Source organism: Cariama cristata, unplaced genomic scaffold, assembly GCF_000690535.1.
Source record: "Cariama cristata isolate BGI_N322 unplaced genomic scaffold, ASM69053v1 scaffold67, whole genome shotgun sequence".
NCBI lineage: Eukaryota > Metazoa > Chordata > Aves > Cariamiformes > Cariamidae > Cariama > Cariama cristata.
The window spans coordinates 6,035-16,709 of record NW_009628097.1 but is presented as its reverse complement, the minus strand read 5'-3'; the positions used below and the strand labels follow the sequence as shown (position 1 = coordinate 16,709).

The window sequence follows — 10,675 nt, the reverse complement described above, 5'->3', positions numbered from 1 at the left end:
CTTTTCTAATTTGCATAACTCCATGGCAAAACAACTGCATACCGCTTTGTTAGGTATCACGTTCACAACTGTAATTTTCAAGGCAACAAAAGACAAGATGAATTGACAATTACCAGTGATAAAAAAGTATGCTTTACAACAACCCACAAAGTAATACTTTCCCCCTCTGTTCACTATTAAAGAAAAGACTGCCCATGAAACACTACATTCAGAAGAAATGTGAGAAGGTAGGCAATTATGAAATGGACTGAACTTTGCTTCTCTTGAAGCCACATCGCTTTTTGTTGTTTGTTTTTTTTTCTTTTTCTTTTTCTCTCAGTGAATTTGACTTTCAGTGCAGCTCCAATTCATGCTTTTAGTGGTACATTACAATTTCCAACATGTTAGAGTAATTTCAGTCACTTGAGCCTTCAATGGCATGCTTATAAATTATGGTTTTTATTAGTATGGTCAGGGTAGGAAAGGAATTCAAGGTTTTGATTATAAAATGCAACATCTTTCTCTGATCCTCTTAGCTAGGCTTTTTCTTTTCTTCTTCCCATTCTTTTCTTTGCTGTCTTCCATTTTTCTGGCTCTAATTTCTCTCATTAAATCGAAAAACACCTAAAAAAAATGTAAGAACATAAATGCAAAAACAGTCACAGACATATGAGTTAATTTAAGCTATCACTAATGATACCCATTTGAGCTGTTTAGAATAAAGTCAATTATATGCAATCAGTTTGAGCAAACAAATATTAATCCAACAAATCTTTCACCGGTTTTGAAGGCCAAGTTGATATCATGCAATCTTGCTTCTTTCATGGTACCATAATGTTCCCCTGTCTTCTGATACTTGCTTATGAATCCTGTCAGACAATTTTCCATAAGGCTTGAAACAAGAGTCTCATCACCAGCCATGATTTTTTAAAACATGTTATCTCCATCTTACTGAGGAGACTCAAGGAAATCAGTTTACGTTTCGAGAATTTTCAGTGATGAGCTGTAAAGGCTGAAAAAGTGCAACATCCAATTCCAGAAACACATTAACGGAGCAGTAGCATACCCTGAACATTTCATGGTCAGTATGTCCCATGATGCAAGTCTAAACACAAAGTGACTAGAGAAAAAAAAACAACCAACAGTATTTTCTCTAAAGCAAAGTTATTCACACAACTACCTATAAAATTTTTTTTAGATCAGCTGATCTCAACTGTCATATTACAAACTCAAAGTACACATGAACTTCATTTTCATGAGGGGGTTTAGTAGGAAACAAAAATGACAGAGTTGGTGATATACCAATGACTTGTTCAAGAGAGATCCTACTGTCAGTTAAGGCTTTATGATTGGACTGCTTAAAGCTACTTTATTCATCTGAGAAGCAGACCTTGACGCACAGGAGGCTACAGCAACTAATCATTTCACCTTTATATTTTTATAGTAGGAAATCAGCTGAGCAATTCTAAGACTTTTCTCTCTCAGCAGATGTTCTCTAGATCTATGTCAGGGGACTTGATCCATTTCCATGAAAGACGGACAGCGCACGGCCTGAAAGGCTTCTCTACAGAGCTCAGTAGGGTTTTTTTTGCAATGACACTAATCTCATATTGACTGCAGGAAAAGCATCAACCTTCATTACACCGGATCCGAATTAAATCAATATAACTAAACATTTCTATCAAGAAATAAGACTGCCTTTAGATTTCTAAATGTGCACTAAGTTACTTGCTTGTACTTAAATCTGTGCTAATGGTAAGATGCAACTGTCAACTTGCTTAAGCACTGATCACGTACTACGGTATTTAGCTGTCTGGGGTACGTAACCTTCCGAGAAGATGCTTAGTGGGTCACCTTTGTCAAAGTGAGTGGAAGCTGACTGTGTTTGCCCCACCTGAGCAACCCCACTATTCTGGAATTCAGAGAAGCCAGATTTCTTATAGAATAGTAATTTAATTTTGCAAAACAAACCCTGTAACTTCAGAAGTAACTAAGAATACCCGGTATTTACTAGTGCCAACAAAGCCTCACTCATGGCCTGTCAAACCTCAATTCTACATGATACATGCTAATCTGGATCCATAACGCCACCAGCTCTAAAAAGAAACTTGGAGCTCTGTAGTAGCCTACTATCTGTGTGCAAAAGCTATCGATTAGAGAGCTATTAAAATATATATATATATATGTAGACATACACTTTTTTCCCCAGCTGCTAAATGATAGCGAAGTGGATTTTGAAGAGCTGGGAATTTCTGCATGTCTGTAATAGACAGGTGTTAACTGCAATCATGCACCAAAACTAAAAGATGTACTAGCTTTTATAACAACAAAAGAATCAGAGCTGTATTCAACAATGAGACTGAGTTCTGCTGCATTTAATTGACTTCATTTTCTCTACAGAACAGCATGAAGTTCTTACTGCAGCACTGAACAATCACTTTCTTCAGGAAGACAACTGACAGGAGACAATAGTCAAGTTTAAGTTCTGGCAAAAGAGAACTCGCATTACAGCTGTCACGCTGCAATTGACAGCTCATACGTACAGATTTACATTAGACAATTTTTCAATGTGTGATCAAGTCTGCCAATAGTCCTGAAAGGAAGGGTAGGCACATTGAACTGCTTATTTCTTTTGCCACACATCTGTAACTCTTGCAGTCTACAAGGCTGAGAGTTAGTCTCAAGTCTGTATTTCAGGAAGTTCTATCTTTTAGAGTTATAGCCGAAATACTTGCAACTAATCAATAATTTATCTTCTTGGAGACAAAGATTCTCTGTCTCTTACCTCATGACCTTCTGAACCAGGTTTTATCCCTCAAAACTCAGGAGGCACTTCTAGGCTGTTCAAAGCTTAAAAGGGTTCATCCATCCTTCATCGAAGCAACATACAACCAGGCATCTGGTTAAGTGAGGGTAGAGGGGGCTCCAACCCATCCCTTACCTGCTTTTGTAAGCTGTTTTACTCTGGTTGAGGATCAGACAGCATTCCTCACTGTTCAGAAGCAGATTGTCTTCTAGTTATAGAAAACGCAGTAAGAAGTCTAGGCCAAAACAGCTGCCTCAAGAAATTTTTAATGAAATAAAGTCTTGTAGGATGTCTTGTATGACGATTCCTTGCAGTTTAGGATGGGATACACTTGTTATGCCTAACATGTTCACTGTTCTACATGAAGTCACCTAGTCACGCGCTCCTTGCAAGCTAAGGGAGAAAAGTATTTGATTCAAATTCAACAAAAGTAATTGTTAAATAACGAACACATAGAGTGTGACCCATGGAAAAGAGGTATAAAGTAAAAACTGATGGAGAGATTCTTTGTATTAAGAGGTCGGTTATTACCTTGTCAACGTTAGCTCGTGTTTTTGCAGAAGTTTCCACATAGTTAACGTTCCACTGATCAGCTCTGTTTTTTGCTTCCTCTACAGAAACTTGCCTTTTATCTTCCAAATCTGATTTGTTACCAACTAGCAAAAAAGGAACATTCTCATCTTCTTTTACCCTTAAGATCTGCTCCCTGGAGAAAAAAAAAAAAAAAAAGAAAGGAAGGAAAAGAAAATTAAGCTTTGCATGAAGTACTATTCTTAGAACACAAAAAGAACTCAGACTAAATATTCTTCCATCTTACAGTGAAAACCCACTTATTCCTTTTATGGAACTTACATAACAGTAAAATCTTAAACCTCCTTATGACATTATATAGAATGAAGACAGAGACAGACAATCAGCCCTCCAGGAAGGAAGGAGGTACATCGGTAAGAAATGAAAAGAGTAGAACAGGGTTGGTTTAGGTGAGAATTTATATTAATAAGTCATTCCTTTTAATAAAGGTATTACTTCAGAGCATTTACGATTGTCTTTATAGTACTATTGGCGATTGCCATTTTTAAGCTACCCAAAATTCAGTTTCACACTTGATTTTTTCCCTGTGTCATTTTTAAAGCTGATAAAATGGTCTACAGCATACCAAGAGATAATCTCTTCCTTTCAGGAAACTCTCAAGTCAATTATATTCAGTCTCTGCAGAGATCATTCATTCAGTTACAAGTTGTACATACATCAGATTTTTAAGGACAGACCCCCTTCTGCTGTTTGAACTGCTAGGATGAAGGGTTTAAAGTTGTAAATAAGTACTCAGTACTACAAATGGTTTAGTACATAAGTCTTCAACATTTAAAAAAATAATGAAAGTTTTCTTCTAATTGGAAATGCATTAAAAGTAGCAGGAAGAACAGTTTTACCAGGAGAGGGATATTTCCTATTTTGTCTCAGAAAGGAATATAAAGTTAGTAGTGAAATGTAGCCCTTTGTCACAGAGCAATTTCTGAAAGATTGACAAAAAGCACAGAGAAACAAATTTCTTTTGCTGGCTGAGATGAAATCTATTGCCAGATTTAAAGTTGAATGGAGAGAAGCTGAAGAGAGTTAATTAATTGATATTCTAAAGGGCCTTGATTTGGTGTACGGCAGCATCCTCCCGCTGTTATAAAAAGCTCTGAATAGCATGCAGTCTCGTGGAGAGAGTCTACTCATAGGGCTGAGAAACTGCAGATAGCCCATAATTTTTTTTAAAATCAACAAATATGTATTTAAGGCAGCTTGTTAAACCACATTCATCTCTGAGGTGTAATTAAAGCAACATTCCTCCTCTCTGCAACAAATATCAGTGCAAATGTTTTGACAGGGTCTGCAGCTATCCAAAAGTAGTTTGACTACTCAGTGGATTACGAAAGGTGGCAAGAAAACGCAGTGTATCACTGCACTGTCTGTGTAAATAAGACTCCTGCTAAAAACCAGTAGCTTTCAACGCTAACTGTTCAGGTGACGTCAAATAATTTCATCCTGTAAAGAGTTAATCTAACAGCAAGCCAGATGACAATATTCTCCTTTGAGCCCTAAGGACTGATATCTCCTAAACAAGAAACAATTAATGATATGCCAGTTTAAAATCTAGAACTTAAAAAAAATAATCGTTAGAGCCACACCAATTCTACCACATTTTATAAAACTGCCTTTTGAATATTTATCAGTTTAGTCATTGCAGGTCTGCCTTCTATTGAAAAAAAAAAAATAAAAAAATATTTGGAGCAATGGCATTTCAGAGCACACCAGGAACCCCATCGAAGACACTGAATAGCAGTAAACACCTCTCCTGCTGGAGTTCTGCCATTCCAGCAGAACAAAATTCCATGGAAACCATCAAACATCCAAATTCTTCTTGTCACTTACTTTCATATCTGTCTCCTAAGTAGTATTCCCTCAGGCTGCTCAACAATGCCAAAGGTATTTTAACTGTACCTTCAAGAGATACAGGTTACTCTTACACAGAGCAGAAAGAATGTAATTTTTCTGAGTTACACTTTTAGCATTTAGGCTTCTACAGTTTCAAAGGCAACTTGAAAGGCACTTTCAGATTTGGATTGGGGGGGGGCTTTAATCTCTTCATTGAGGGGATTTTTTTTTCTTCCATTTTTGCTGTATCAGCCTGTATACTGTCAACACTCAACTTTGCTGGAAAAGTAGGACTTTTTCTAGAGCCATAGAAGATCATGTACTTTAAAGCATTAACAGGATTTTAAACAGATTTGAATAGGTCATTTTGCATTCTAGAGAAGCTCAATGATACAAAATAGTCCTCCCCAACTGACAATACCTAGCGTAAGCCTGCAAACCAATCAAGGGCTGCCCCTCCCTCCCCCTCAAAAAATATACACACACACACATATGGAGATACATATTTAAAAAAAAAAGAACACCAGAAGAGGAAAAAACTCACTTTTTTCCCCTCTCCATACCTCTTCCTCCTCTGTGACAGATCATGTGAAACACATTCTGATACTTAGTGCTAATTAAGTTGAACTGTGACAGCATCTCTGAGAAGCCTTATTTCAGTGGGATGCAGATAATTTCTTTTTATATTTGCTTCCTTACTTTTCTCTCAAAGGTTATTTCCTCTCCTATTTCACTACACTTTGAACCAGAAAAAAAAATTTCTGGTCTCTTGTCCTTTTTTTTTTAATATAGTGGTGAGTGATTTAAACAGGTTTTCTCTCTCAACCAAAATTAAACACCTGTAATATACTACTGCCTGTTTAATAGTCTCTTACCTTTATAAGGGTTTTAATATGCCTGAAAAGCATCTTTAAAAACCTTATCCTGTTAAATCTTTATTACACCAGAAAGATCCAGTTCCAAATTTTGTTTTTACCACGTTGTTCCCTATTAAGTAAAATACTGACTTTGATGGGAAGGGTGAATGCTGTGCAGAATTTTGGTCTTGTAAATTCAAAAATTTACATCAGTATCTTTTACAGAGAAAAATTCCATCCAAGCAAAACTGGACACATTTACAGCAGGCCTTTAGACAAAATGCAGAGCTATTACGGACTATTCAAAGATACTTCTCATTGCTGCTGTTCATAGAATCATCTTTAAGAGGCAGAAAGACTTGTGTGTTGATACTACGCATTTCACTCTCCCAGAATACAATGCACATACTCCACATCGCTTAAGGCTTTGCAGACAGACATCACCAGACGTGGTTCTTCTGCGCAGTTTTCAACTAGAATCTGGTCACATCATCTTTATAACTACGAAGTATTCTAGTATAAAACAGCTACAGCTAGTATAAAATGCTACAGCCGCCCTTTTGTTCCAGGTGCTGTTTCACAGGTTAAGAGAAACACAACGTAATCCTCTACATGAAGCAAGAACTAAAAGACAACAACTCTTAGGAATATGTGGTATTGTACACACATTACATGCAACCCTACAGTCTATAAGCAATTTTTCTCAGATCCATTACTTTGGATAGCAGTATGTCTACTCAGAAACACGGCTTTGCACAAGTGCCAAGCGACACTGATTTACAAAGGGCAGAAAGCCTTCTGAACATTGCTGTGTATCTGCTCTGTGGCAATAGCCTTTTTCGTATTCAGAAACACAGCAGCAAAGATATCCGAAGTGGTACAGATAGCAAAGGCATGGCTAGGCATCTGTCCAAAACATTATGTGACTACAGTAAGAGCTGTCATCTAATCTGGACTATCATAAGGATATTACAAAACAAACAAACAAAAAATCACTTCTAAGTATCTCACTGTAGTTAAAATAATTATCTCACTTTGTAACTTACCTGAAGTCTGCTGTCGCTGCAAAGGATTCCAGCTCTGTAATAGAGAAGACACAGAGAAAGCCTTCTCCACTTCGGAAGTAGTTGTCTCTAATTGCAGCATAGTCCTCCTGCCCTGCTGTGTCCAATATATCAATTTGCACTTCTTCCCCATCCAGAACCACCTTTTTCCTGTAGCTGTCTGCTTTGGTGGGCTCATAATCTTCAACAAACTAGGAAAAAAAAACAACACTTCACAATATAAAATCCTGCCTGTACAAGGCAAATGATTCTATTTGCACATAAGGATATAACAAACTACTTGTATGGTTACAGTAACTAATAAGTAAGCATATGTATTTAGGCTATGTGAAGGGCTCAAATGATTCACAGTCAAAGGAGGCTTTCCATCAGCCCAACCAGTTTATAGGTTTTTGCTTTCTTCAGCCACATTACAAAGAAATGATAGAAGTAACTGCAAAACATCAACGTCTGTGCACTACCCAAGCCTCTGCTTCTGGTCAAGCACATCTGGCTGCGTTCCATTACGCTATCAGGCAGTCCTGACTTTCAAAATTGATACTAAATATATTCAAAGGACACTGAAGCCTAACTTCTGCCTCTTAATCAAAAAGAATGACTTTCAATGGAAAAGTAAGGAAACAAGAAATGGATTTTCTTTCCTCTCTTCAACAGCAGCATAAAAGACATGGAAAAAATTGGTCATTTCAGGCATCATGCAAGTCACTTAAGTGAAGAAGCTTTGAGCTATAATACCTAAATAAGTTTTAACAGGTCGAGTGAACAGTGACAAAATATGACAGAGCATCTAATTGCTTCGAAGTCTGAAAAATGCCAAATTATACTTTCACAGGTATCTCTAGAGAGCAAATCACTAATCTCAAAAAATATTTTTGTTCAGTTTAATTACTGACTTTCATACCACATCATATACATTTAGATCCTTTCAGAAAACTACTGTACTAACGAATGCTTAACTAACACTATGTAGCAGGCATCTCCCGAGATAATTTCTAGTGCAGATTCTTACCTCATCATACATAAACTGTAGTGTTAAAGCAGATTTTCCTACACCGCCGCTCCCCACCATGATGACTTTGTGTAAAGCCAATGAATTCTGTCCTTTAGGCTTATTTGCTGCCATCTTTGGATTGGAGAAAATTCACAGGTGTAAAATGAAAAAAATCTAGAAGGAAAAAAAATACTGCTTCATTAGTTTTCTTTTCCTTCTCCCACATGCATTGTTTAAAGTGGATTTGTTTTAAATCCCTACATATCTAAGGACTTGATTTCAGTTCTGCTATCTTCAGTGAAAGCTATCTGCTTTTTCACTGGAAGCCATTCCACACGTTATACCGAGCTCATCTGTTTTGCAGCACGAGCAAAGAAAGTCTTCGCCATTTGGAAAGGGCACGAGGGGGTTCACAGCATCCAAGAGCAAAGATTTACATTTTTCTATGTAGTGTTTTCTTTTAGAGAGACAGTATTTGTCAAGAATTCTCGTTAGTTTACTAAGCAAGAATTGAAAAAAGGTAAGCCACAGTGAGTCAAAACCATACAAGAAAACATGAGGTATGACAGCTGCAGGGGAGAGAAACCAGACATTTGAAGGAATTTCCAGCTTAAACAGCAAGCACCAAGACCCAGCAGCAAGGATTAGCCAGTGTACTTTTTCAGAGAAAAGCTAGCAAACGTGTCACTTAAAACCTAAAAATACCCACTTAAAGTAAGTCAATCAGAAACTTCGTTTCATTCCCAACCTATCCCAACAGTAATAGACCAGCATGTGTGTTATATGAAGACAGAATATTTTGTCTGCTTGCACAGTTCTTAAGACACGGGAAAGTCCCTGCACAGCTCCAGAGATTTAAAGGTCAAAACAAGCTCTGATGTCCAAAAACCACGATGACATCTACATTACAGAAGATGTAAATACAAGAGACATCTATAGTAGCAACTAAGAACCAAACATAACTTAGATTTTGTTAATTAGAAAGCTCAAAAAGAGCACATTGACATGGCAGCGTGGTTTAGTTATATACAGAATTATCAGATAATAATACAGCGTAGTAACAAGACATCGTTACCTCATTACCTTTGCCCATCATGATCATCCAACAATCTCACACTAAAATTACATCCTCCTGCATAATTAATCACCCTTGTGCGCACCTTAATCGGAATGTGAAGCACGACAATTTTCTTAAGACTTTTATCAAAATCCCTGCTTGAAGACACGGACTACGGTTTTGCTAGCAGTGAGGCAGATTAGTACAAAAGCATGCTGACTGAAGCTTCATTAGAGATTAAGCCAATCCTTCCAGGAATTAAAATAAATAAATAAAAAGGTGTACTGATTTTGGCTGGGATAGAGTTAATTTTCTTCAGAATAGCTCACGTTGTGCCACATTTTGGATTTGTGATGCAAACAGTGATAACACAGCTGTTTTAGCTGTTAGTGAAGCAGTGCTTACACAGTGTCAAGGCCTTTTCTGGTTCTCACACTGCCCTGCCAGCGGTTGGGCTGGGGAGGGAAAAAGCCGTTGGGAGGGCCAGGGCTGGGAGAGCTGACCAAAGGGATATCCCATGCCTCAGCTTAGCAATCAAGGCTGGCAGGGAAGTTTGCCGGGGCTGCCCTTGCTCAGGGACTGGCTGGGCATTGGTCTGCTAACAGCAAACAGTTAAATATATATTTTTTTCCCATCACTTGTTTTTATTGGTTTTGTTTTTCTTCTTATTTTTTTTTTTAAACTTACTAAATTGTGATTATCTCAACCCATGAGCTTTCTTACTTTTACCCTTCTGATTCTCTCCGCCATCCCACTGGCAGGAGAGGAAAGTGAGCGAGCAGCTGCGTGGTGCTTACCTGCCTACCAAGGTTACCCACAACCTACGTGAAAAAACTCTCTGGATCACATCAGTACCACTACCCATTCTGCTCTCAAAGAATTCTGAAAATGCAATTGAAAATTAAGTCACTTAGATAATCTTTCTGGGGAAAACAATTTAAGTGAAATAAGCATGAGTAAGCTGCTGTACTAATTAAAGAGATACAGCAGAAAACTATAACATTATGTTCCAAGTTCTTTTATAAAGGAGATGGATGAGAACAACAACAAAAAAAACCACCACCAAAACCCAAAAAACCACCAAAACATTGCCATTTTGGCCATCATGACTTAAAAAGAACCACTGCTTTCTTTTTACTCAAGAGGGAGTATGAGAACATGAAAATAGCTCCAAGCCATATGTACATTTTCAACCTACTACACTGCACTTTGAACTACTCCACATTGGTTTGTCTCTGCACTTTTCTCTTAAAAGGGAAAACATATCCCGAAAGTCACACTTACCTGGTTTTAGTATGTATTTCGGACAAGTAATAGAAAGAAAATACCTCTGAATTTCAGTCATCAACTGACAACAGCTCGGTTCGCCAAGTTTAGATTACAACGCATACTCTGAGAAGCACCGGTACACCTGGATATGGCCTATACTAACCTCGCCAAGCAACAAACCAGACTATTCTTCTATAAGCACGTCAATACTGGAACATGTCCAAACGAATT

General features: G+C 37.6%; 1 protein-coding gene across 2 annotated transcripts; it reads right to left on the bottom strand.

Annotated features, from left to right (window-relative positions):
* Nucleotides 1-419: 419 nt before the first annotated feature.
* RALA (v-ral simian leukemia viral oncogene homolog A (ras related)) lies at nucleotides 420-8,294 on the bottom strand. 2 transcript variants are annotated; one of them, XM_009704641.1, is made up of 4 exons: nucleotides 8,137-8,294; nucleotides 7,110-7,318; nucleotides 3,317-3,491; nucleotides 420-603 (listed from the first exon to the last, which is right to left on the bottom strand). In XM_009704641.1, the coding sequence occupies exons 1-4, from the start codon at nucleotides 8,248-8,250 to the stop codon at nucleotides 481-483; spliced, it is 621 nt and encodes a 206-aa protein (XP_009702943.1). In that variant the 5' UTR covers nucleotides 8,251-8,294; the 3' UTR covers nucleotides 420-480. The 2 variants fall into 2 exon arrangements, with proteins under 2 accessions (XP_009702943.1, XP_009702942.1); XM_009704640.1 differs by lacking the exon at nucleotides 420-603 and having other exon boundaries at nucleotides 3,122-3,491.
* Nucleotides 8,295-10,675: the final 2,381 nt, after the last annotated feature.

Excerpts from the sequence above, each read along its gene's own strand:
- RALA (XM_009704640.1), bottom strand. The coding sequence starts at position 8,250 with ATGGCAGCAAATAAGCCTAAAGGACAGAATTCATTGGCTTTACACAAA. Across the intron at positions 7,319-8,136 it reads TACAGTTTATGTATGATGAG|TTTGTTGAAGATTATGAGCC; the intron begins GTAAGAATCTGC and ends TTTTTTTCCTAG. Across the intron at positions 3,492-7,109 it reads GCAGCGACAGCAGACTTCAG|GGAGCAGATCTTAAGGGTAA; the intron begins GTAAGTTACAAA and ends TTTTTTCTCCAG.